A 10493-nucleotide genomic window follows, 5' to 3' on the forward strand; every position below is an offset into this window, starting at 1 on the left:
CACACATGGTGTAACAATAAAGCGGGTCCAAACATTTCGGAGCGCAAGTTCTCTAATCGAGACAATTAAAATACAATAAATATAGTTTCACTTACTGAACTGTCCGTGATTACTACGCCATAATCAATAACATAAGGTATGGTGGAAAATCCTGGTATAGGTCCCGTCTTAGTTCCAGAAGCATAAACATTTAGTAACTCTGGTTTTTGTTTGATATGTTTAATCACCAACAGTCTTTCTAAAGCTAAGTCTATGTCCATTGTAGATGGACAGCCATCCTAAAACATCAAACACGTAGTAAAACAACGTGAACTAATAAAAACAATATTAGCACGAGCGATTTGGGACAATATTATTCCGTAGCGCGAGTTAGTCGGGTGACTGCATAAATTCCGTTTATAGTTTAGTGGTATAGGTAAACGAATACATACCCACGAAGAACAAATATGCCAATCCTTTTGAAAATCTGGATCTTCGAAACATTTTTCAGTTAAAGGTGAATTTAAATGCTCAGGTCTATTTCTAGCGAAAATTTCACTGACAGCTTGCAAATATTCATTAGTCAGCATTGGAATAGCTTGATACCCCAACTTGGGATCCAGCTGAAGAAACAGTTTATCTAAATTAGTGTTTAGTAGCATTTATTTTAAGAATGTATTTCATATCCATGCAATCTTGGCATTGTGATCTAGTTATCATAGCCAAATAACGCGATACATAGTTAGGTACTTATATAATTAAATATAATACGATGCAGTACTGTAGTATAGTTCATGATAACTTGTTTAAATGCGTGGACATACAATACCTGAGACATAATGGACCTGTAAGTTAAAAAACAAAACACTAGGAATGACACATTTCCAATTTCGGATACACAAGACGCAAATAAGGTTGGCCCTTATTCTAGTCGCTCGTTCGTTCCGTTTGCAACGTCGCATTCCTCGGCCACGTAGGACAGCTATAAGAATTCACTACGCTCCTTTTTTTTTCTACATCTAGCCGGCGACCTCCTAGTCCTTACTTCGTCAAAATCCGTTAAGTATTAAGGAATAACAAACATCCACACACTTTTTGCTTTCATTATAATACGGAGGATATTTACTGTTAACTTACTTCAGCTCCTTCTTTCGACCGGGGTAGAGTCAAATAAACTTGAGGTATAACGCCCCATCCAAACACTTCTACCGGTATGTGTGGTAGATAGCCGATCTCCAATAGAAAAACTCTTTGGAAATAGCCCACTATTCCAGGTTTTACTACAATTTGCATATCAATTTCTTCTTCGGGCTCCAAAACTTTCTCTGGAGGTAACAATTCCAGAATATCGCCTTCCATTTCGTTTTTATTTTTGATTTTCGTTAAGTAAGTTGTGTACTCAAAACTCAACTGCGCTATATTAGTTATCAATAACTCTTCAATGGCGAGCTCATGAAAAGATCGTATTTTGAAATTTAGTCTTTGAGTGTTTATTTTATATCTTAAATCTGAACTGCGACCTGTCACTAAGATGGTTTCTGGTGGTCCACCCAAAATTTCACATTCTAGGATTGCGCGGACATTTATATTCGGTTTCGGTTCAAATATCACTTGCACATACTGTATCTCATCAGGTTTAAGCAGTCCTCGATGTGGAACTAGACGGAAGACTCCATTGATATCTATTTTATTACTCTTATTGATCCTAGCGAACTTATGTATCCATTCAAACTCAGGATCGTATTCGCCGTCTATCATGGGCGCAACTTTTTTCATAATTCTCCTTTTCATAGTGTCCATATCCATAGGCGCTTCAATCTCAGATATACTGTTTTCAATCAAATCATGTATTGGTGAATTGTGGTGCATCTGAGATATTTCTAGAACACGAGTCATTTCTTTGCGAATACCATCATCTTCAACGCATTTTTCATGTTCTGACACCGAAGCAGGACCTGGCATAATTTCGCGTAAACCGCTAGCTGAAATTAGTAGAATATTTCTATGTAACTGTCGTTGCCCCGGACATATGTAGCTGTGTATACTTATATTTATACATGCAGTCCATGTCTTGTATTTTGATGGATCTACAAACAAAGCTAAACAACTTACTAGTCGTTGTATGAGACTTCATATCGCTGGATACACTTACTTCTTCTTTTTTTGGATATTCTTGATAATCAGGCTGCGGAAAATTACAAAACGTACATCAATCTCGAAAGGAAAGAAAAAACACCGAAGTGTGTACAATCACCAGCAATAATATGTAGCTCTCTATATCGACTATATCGTTGCATAAATTTTAATTGTGAACACTATTGGCTCATAATTTGTCGAAAAATAATACGTTAAATTGTAAACTATTGGTCCAGCTCATAGATTTTTACAAATCTTCGTATTGTTTTAAAACAGATTTTACAAAACAAGCCGCTAACAATATGAAAACTGTCCCTGATTAGTTGGTCGAATCTTGGCGTTGAGCTTAGCCGTACCGTTTCCAGAGTTAGAAACCAAACATATACACTACCGCATTTTCAAACATATGTTTATGAGTAAAAATAACTTTGAACCATGAGATTCTTGTTAGTCGAATATTTGCTCACACTTTTTAAAATCACTGTAAAATTTCACTGTAAAATCATACTTACTAAAGGTATTTTAGTGATTATACACTTCTTCCATTGAAACCTATAGCAAACAAGGAGGGGAGTCACGTTTTGTATCTTCACTGTCTTGCTTTCCACACTTCCGTTCTGAATGCATTGAAAATCTATTCGCGGCGACAGAACTAATAGGTTCGGATAGTTGATCTGTCCGATTAATTTTATTGCATCCTGGAAAGGAAATACGTTCAACAAACGTTAATAACCAAAATAATATAATCATTTCAATCCACTTATAAAGTAAGTAGAATACCACATACTTTATTCTTGTGTCCCTTGAATTTAATCCTCATCACATCACAAAACACTTTCGATTTTAAGCTCACATGTTTAGTTGTATCGAAAAGTATTTGTAACTTCATGACATCCCGATCTTCTAAGCGTTCTTCGACTAAGTGCGTCAGATTAAACGCTAATTTTATTTTATTAATATCTCGAAAAAAGTGTAAAGATCCCTTTCGTTGCGGCTCAACGGGCTGCGACGTCAAATAGTCAATGAATACTCGAGACTCATGTGGTCCTAAATCTTTTAGAAGGTTAATTATATCTAAATCTGATTCCCTGTACCGTATACAGCAACACATTTTTTCTTCGTCAGGAGGTATTATGTACGTGTCATGTCTCTGAATAATTGCAAACGGTGGTTTAACGCTAATTTCGAGATCGAGTGGCAACTTTGATACATTTTTTATGGTCACAATATCTGAAAACATAGATGTTATTTGGTAGGACCTGTTAGTATTTTCTACTTGGGCAACAAAACAGATACACAACATGGACTTAAATTAGCTATGGTCTCAGAAGTTGCAAGGCTTTGCTGACTCGTTCAGATGCTAATATATTAAAATAGACCCGACTCAAAACATTATCTAGATTTTGCTACTACTGGTTCAGTTAAACTTACCTGTTAATTTATAATATTCGCTGTAAGGTCCGTAGTCATATTGAAAATCTAACACCGAGGATGACACTTCAATTTTAGGATCAACAAACTCAGCGACGATTTGACATTCTAATAGCAGCTCTTTTTTGTTGATGCCTTCGACACTGCCCACTAAATACCACATTTCCTTAACGTTGCCGACTTTGTGTGAAATCCCTGTAATTAATAAATCTAACTTTTCTCCCGCGGCCATTTTGAATACTCTGGGTTCTAAGTTAAAGAAACCTCTGAAAGGAAAAAATAAATTAAACAACAATAACTAAATAAACGAAATACTTATTGTCTTGCTAATAAATGTCATAAACTTTAATGAGTTATACGGTGTTTTGCCACTTTCAATCAATTTTGAAACTGTAATTGAGGGAAAATGACAAAAGATTTTAACTTATCAGTGCCTACACTGTCTTTATTGGTAAAACAGCTAAAATTGTATACTCACGATGTCTGTTGTTTGGTTTTAGGAGCCTTATAATGTTCACTCCATTCTAATGCGTGCATCCGAGTGCCGCGGTTCTCCATAGTGACTTTGTAGTTCAAAGGTATTCTGGTGAAATGACGTCCAAGAGCGATCCTGTCGCGAAGTTCTCCGACCAATATACTTGTCCCCACACCAGTAGCAGATAGAGGTACCAACTAGAAGTAAACATTAGACTTAGCTGGTGCACAATACACACCAAAATCGCCAAACCGACACAGCCCGCTGAAACAACTTAGCGGCTTGTGTACGTAGACCGCCGACATGCGACATATGTCGGCGGTCTACGTACACAAGAGTTCAGTAGACCAACTAGCTCGCCGACATAGGTATACTCCTATGATGGCCGGCTAGTTGGCGGCAACTGTGCATTGTTTTACTTCAAAGGCTAAACTACTATTTAACGCGTTTTGTGGACTGTAATAATCTGCAGACTTAATATTCCATAACAATAAAATAGTTGTTTAACTTTTTTGTGAAAAGCCTATTTCAGACCCAAGAGGGTTAGAACATAACCAACTTTGTGGAATAAATTAATGGCATAGATATTATTTCAATGATGTTAAAGATCCCGCACTTACAATATCTTTTACTTTTTCCAATTGTATAACTGCTTTATTCGTGTAACTGTTGGCATCAATCAAGTACAATGTAAATATTAAATCTGTTTCAGATTCAGGCTCTATAAAACCATCAGTAGGATCGATTTGCCATCTCCCGTCTTTATTCAGCTGAAATAGTTAAGAAAAATAATGATATTCAATAGTTACATTTCTGTTACATGGTTTTTAAAGCAAGTCTCGATTATGTTTAGTGAATGAATTTTCTCAATGTATTAATATTGCAAAAGTTATTAAAGATATATGAATATTATGAATTAAAACTTTAAACCTATTAAATTTTCTATTGTTTTATACTTAAAATCTAAATTAAATTAAATTATAGATTAATAAAAATAAACTTCTTACTTTAATGAGGTATATACATGAATCGTGGTCTTACCAAGGATGCCTTGAAGTTGACGACAACAGGAGAATCATTGCAAAGCGTTAAAGTTTTCTGTGAAGTACTTAACAGCTTCACTTGGCCCCAATGTAGCGCTATGGGTGTGCAGGTCACGATAGGACGTACACCACAGCCCGTGATATGGCATATCTCAAAAGGCTTCGACAGCCCAAACAGGTTCATCCTTTAAGTTTAATATTAATTTATTAAAGTCTTCAATTTGTATCGTTAAATGTAGTATTTAAAGAAACAAATTGAAAACTTCATATTTACCTTAGGACTTTAGGAAAAAGTTGTTTTCTCACCTGACTTTTCTGAATCTGGTACTTTTATATGATCTGGATAAAACTTGACATGTAATTTTTTTATGAAGTTTTAAAGTCTGTAAATAAATACCTGACGGAATAATCCTGCATACCCAATACGCTAGTCTTTACCGTGATGGGTATACATAGTGTACTGTTAGGTTCTATATACCCTTCCTTGACGCCAGTCTTGATATCCAAAGATGTCTCTTCCTAAAATATATAGAAATTGCGAGATGTGATTTTCCTTAATAAAATTATATTGAAAAAATGTGGAGAAAAAACGTATGTTGTATCTTTCAATGGATGACTAAACGACTACGTATTTCCACTTCGTAATTTTTTTACGCAAAAGTTACTATATAAATAAATATTCGTTACCTCAATGTTAGTTTCTTCCAAGGTAAAGTATCCCCAAAATTCGTTAGATGTGACAATAATATCATTTTCATATGGAAAGTCTAAGAAACAAGCTCTTAATTTAATCTCTGGTGCTAGCGAGACCTTGGGCACTAGCGCATTGAATATAACAGGAAGGACAATTGGCGGGCTGTCAGACTTTTCCAGTTCCAGTTCTAGCGAGGTCTGATTAGCTCTGACTAAGTTAGCTATCAGAGTAACCTTTAATGCTATTCTCGATTGAGGCTCTATGTCAACCTTGCACGGTTCAATATTGAATTCCCTAGGCCATTGAGGTATTTTTGGTTTGGGTGTTTCCGCGACAGCATAATCTTGTAACGTAATGCTGCTGATCTCCGGACCATCGGATGATATCTTCACAGATCCAACTATACTTACGACAGATTCATTTATAACTTCCACCTCTAGAGTTTTTGGTACCCCTGTTTGAACATTTTAATTGTTAGTTTTAAATGATGAATTTTCACGTATTTTAATGCAATTGCTATGAATAACCCGGTACATACCTACGCTAACCTTTCCAAAATCTAAACACGGAACACTAAAACTCAGAGATGGATATATAACTTCGCCTCTGAAATTTTAAAACAAAATATTATTGAAGTATTTAATAACTAACATAAGTTGCTGCTAAATGCGTATAACGCCAGAAAAATATACATAGTTTAAACTAACTTGAGGTATAGCTTTAATATAACATCTGTATCGCGAATGCTGAAATTAATTTCTTCAAAGAATGGCCCTTGATTTGAATTGCAGAAAGAAATTACAAAAATCTCTTTGACTCCTGGTTTCAAACAATGCATTTCTGGAAGACATGAAATTGTACTCCCAAAGAGAGTGGGCACCTCTTTGTACACGATTACTCCATTTATATGCCCTGAAACGGCAAAACTATTAACGCCTGTAAAACTTTTGTGATAATGAGAATATTAAAAAAGACAGGTTTCTTCATGGTACCTTTATTAATAGCTATAACTTCATAATTATATGGCTTGTTGATATAAACACAGTCCACGTCGAGGGTCTCAATGTTTAGTTGTATAGACGGCGGAATAGACAAACCAATCATATTCAAGGGAACACGACTTATCACACCGTCAATATCTAGATACGCTGTTGTTTGAAACTCTCCTATCTCTTTCGGGGCAAATGTTATTGTCAATTCCGTGGGTTTGTTGGGCCACAAGTTTCCTTTCTGAAAGGGAAAAAGGTAGAGTATTTTGTACTTCAAAACACACGTTGACAATAACGACGCCTACCATGTTCTGCGTTGTTTGTAGGTACATAAGTTACTTACAATAGGACTTATAGAGAAGTGCATGTTTTGAAATAGCAGTGTTTCGTCAGCTACAAGGGATTGTATTTCATCATAAAATATCCTTGTGTACACTCGTTCGTGTTCGTCGCTACTGAGCACGTCGTAGTGCACCAACTTCTCATTCTTTGCTGACTCGCTTTCTTTTACGTTGTAAAATATTGTTGCTAGTTTTAATTTCTCTTTGAAGTCTGGAACATGAACGTATTCAAGGTAATTAATCATGTATATTTTTGTTTATAAACAAAAAAACACATTGTTATTTACTTTTATCTTACCGTAATACACGCAGTCATTTTTCATACACATATAAGTCAATAAATGATCCGATTTATTGACTATTTTAAAGGTTTGCTGACGCATCATAGTATTGAAGGTGTCAAAAAACCTGACGACCTGTCTTTCTAGTTCCACACTCACAGTATGTGTCGATCCTGTTAATTGTATTCTAAAATTCTCTCCTGAAATAACAGTTTATATTATACAGTTTCATTATTTTAAAATAATGATTGTAAATGCTACTTCTACTAGGTACCTACCTGTCTCCAGAACAGCATATAATAACCCGTTTATTTCTCCCAGATTCATTGTCTTGAAATTCACTTTAATATTAACTAGGTCATTAGGTTGCAAATAAGCGGACTTTGGTTGAACAGAAAACGGGCTGTGAATGTAAATTAGTAGAATTGTATTATTCATTAGGGTTTTTAAACATTTGAAAGATAGAGGCTTGTGCAACCTGGCTGGAACCAAAGGAAACCAGTGGCCCCATTAAACCCTTTTAGGCCATCGGGTTAATCGGTGAACGTCAAATTAAGAAGAAAACGCACAGCAGTAAGAAATTAAAATTTTACACAACATTATCATTAGTATCTTGCATAAGAGCCACTAGTTTCATAAATTAACAAATATTAAATGATTAATACCATCGAGTTGTTAATGTAAAGCCAGCTGGAATTAGTCCAATGTTGTGAACGGTCATCAAGACGTGGTTCTCAACTTTTAATGGAGTCTTAGGAATGACAATTTTATCGGGAAAATCAAATATCGGTCTTGGCCCAATAGCTGAAACAATTACTTCCAGTGAAACGCATAAAATCAGCGACGAATTTAACTAGTAGGTAACCTAGTTTACATTGCATTTATGTCAGTCGTTGGAAACTTACGGCTCGCAGTCGAGCTAATAAACGGAGGGGAAAGACTAAACAAAGCAGAATAGAAAAAGCGCATTTTTTCAACTCGCCTTACGTGACATAAATTATTGTTCTAATTATAATTTTGGTCTGTTTTTGACTTAGTATCTTCTGCCCGCGATGTCGTATTCGAGAATGGATCTTACGGATCAAAAAGCTGTGTTTAGTAGTAATTCAAAATTCTAACTATCTTTTTAGTAGTTATTGCTTTAAAGAGTCTTTTAAAAATCCTTATAAACTTTCGTAATATAACTAACAGCAGGCAGCTGTCGCCGACGCATTAGATCTTCAATATGGCAACATGATTGCCAACTGCAGATCTCTCTTTCAATTAGGCAACATTTTGATTACTTATGTGTGAAGACTTTATTAACGTGACATTTTATTCAAATGCCAATTAGGAAGGATAATATAAATCTTACCGATTAAAGCCAAGACGTACTGATCAGTATCCGTGTAAAATGATACTCGATGAGTGTAGTCCTCATACTGCAAAGGCGTGAATGTAACAGCAAAAGTGATACTAATTCCTGGCGCCAAACGCGATAGTAAATGTCCACCGCAGGGCTTGATATTGAATTGTGAAGACTCTTTATTTACCATGTTTATAAACGTTGGAGCCTAGAGAAAGAAAATTGACTTAGAAAACCCGTATAAAAATGGATTATTCTTAATAGCGTAAGATCCCAGAGCCTACTAATTTATGAAATTTAAAGCGTCTGTGAGTAATTATGGCCCGCAGAAACGGTCTGTCCGCAATATTTATTTTAATAGCCTAGGCAAGCTAGCGAGTATGCACTCACTCTTAAACAGATATAAGTGTTTATACCGTAAAATTCGTTTCTTCGAAAATAAGTAGCATCTGGGGGCCCTGGGGTCTTAGACTATAAGAGGTTTGAACATATATACCTTGCTTATATTTTTAACAGAAAACTTAGCCGTCAATTTGTCATTTGGTTTATAGTTTTGGAACACCAGTAGTCTAGGTGTAAACGATAACACCACTTTCCGTGGTTTGTTCCCAATGCATACTATGTTGTCCACCTCCATGTGATTTAAGTTCTGCAGCCGCTGCTGCGTGGTCAGTTTCATTTCTTTCTCATATTCTGACGGAAGAATCTGTAAAAGTGTTCCGATTATTTTATACAAATGGCGATGCTTGTTGCTTATCTACGGTAGCATTAGCTGGTGTTTATACGAGATTGGTCTGTGTACTTGTACAGGTGAATTAATGTTAGGTAGTTAGGTACTACCCACTCGAATTACAGTTAGGTACTACAAAACATAAAATCAGCCGCCCACCAGCTGATCATCAGTTTGCTGATAGATTTGAAAGCGGTTGTGGTAGGAAATTAAACTCAGGGCCAGTTTCACAGCTTATAAGTTTGTATGTGTTAGATAATATCTATCTGCTGAAAAAAGTAAAGTGATGCAAATGTATGCAAATAACTGTTTTAATTCTGTCTGATAAGCTATCGGCTAAGTGGTGAAACCTGGCCTTTGTGTCAAATAGTGCATAAAATTGATTGATAGAGTTCTCTGGTCTCTGCCTACCTTATAGGGCGTGATATTACTTGGCGTGACATAAGTGTCAATATTATTATTATATTGTTGAGCTAAACACTACTGCACGTCCCGCAACGGGATGATTAAAAAAAGATAATATAGATGTCCTATTCTATCTACACTTAGTTATATTGTTCTATGTCTTTCCCATGTTTTCTACAACTAACAATATGAAGTATTCTAAGAAATATGGTAATTTTTGGCCATCGCATCGTTCTTACATCAGTCGACGGATCAAGGTATTTCTTCTTAGCAAGTAAATGATATAACTGCGAGGTGAAGTATCCATTTTGTTTGAATTCCTGCAATATTTCCATATTGCTCTATATTTATTTACACAGCGCTATTTACACTGTTCTCACACATTATCTGTTCACCTGACAGTTTATATTGTTTACCAAGAAACGGTTGCTATAGGGATAATTTGAAATGATTGTTGGACCTCATTAGAATTGATGAGGATTTAAAAAATCACAATGAATGCCGCAGGAAGAGATGGCTTTACTTTATATCCTTAATGTGGGTGGTATTAAATAACTTTATTAGTAAACAACGGGGCGTTTGTGCAGGCCAGTCACTACACAATAATATTAAACCCTTAGTCGCCTCTTGTGACGCCCACGGAA

At 35.7% G+C, this 10493-nt stretch overlaps 1 protein-coding gene across 1 annotated transcript in view; it reads right to left on the reverse strand.

The window, feature by feature from the left end:
• The window catches only part of LOC142987545 (hydrocephalus-inducing protein-like), a 33541-nt gene extending 23357 nt beyond the window's left edge, over positions 1-10184 (reverse strand). Inside the window, exons 1-21 of the mRNA XM_076136374.1 lie at positions 10089-10184; positions 9211-9420; positions 8724-8922; positions 8035-8173; positions 7648-7772; positions 7387-7569; positions 7091-7299; positions 6751-6988; positions 6466-6670; positions 6297-6364; positions 5752-6212; positions 5462-5583; positions 5063-5249; positions 4642-4791; positions 4025-4218; positions 3547-3812; positions 2903-3345; positions 2624-2813; positions 1117-1961; positions 432-602; positions 96-278 (exon numbers count right to left, since the gene is read on the reverse strand). Coding sequence (XP_075992489.1) covers positions 96-278; positions 432-602; positions 1117-1961; positions 2624-2813; positions 2903-3345; positions 3547-3812; positions 4025-4218; positions 4642-4791; positions 5063-5249; positions 5462-5583; positions 5752-6212; positions 6297-6364; positions 6466-6670; positions 6751-6988; positions 7091-7299; positions 7387-7569; positions 7648-7772; positions 8035-8173; positions 8724-8922; positions 9211-9420; positions 10089-10184 — 4884 coding nt within the window. The remainder of the gene's footprint in view (positions 1-95; positions 279-431; positions 603-1116; positions 1962-2623; positions 2814-2902; positions 3346-3546; positions 3813-4024; positions 4219-4641; positions 4792-5062; positions 5250-5461; positions 5584-5751; positions 6213-6296; positions 6365-6465; positions 6671-6750; positions 6989-7090; positions 7300-7386; positions 7570-7647; positions 7773-8034; positions 8174-8723; positions 8923-9210; positions 9421-10088) is intronic.
• Between the last annotated feature and the right edge of the window lie 309 nt (positions 10185-10493).

Source organism: Anticarsia gemmatalis, chromosome 3 (assembly GCF_050436995.1).
Source record: "Anticarsia gemmatalis isolate Benzon Research Colony breed Stoneville strain chromosome 3, ilAntGemm2 primary, whole genome shotgun sequence".
NCBI classification, from domain to species: domain Eukaryota; kingdom Metazoa; phylum Arthropoda; class Insecta; order Lepidoptera; family Erebidae; genus Anticarsia; species Anticarsia gemmatalis.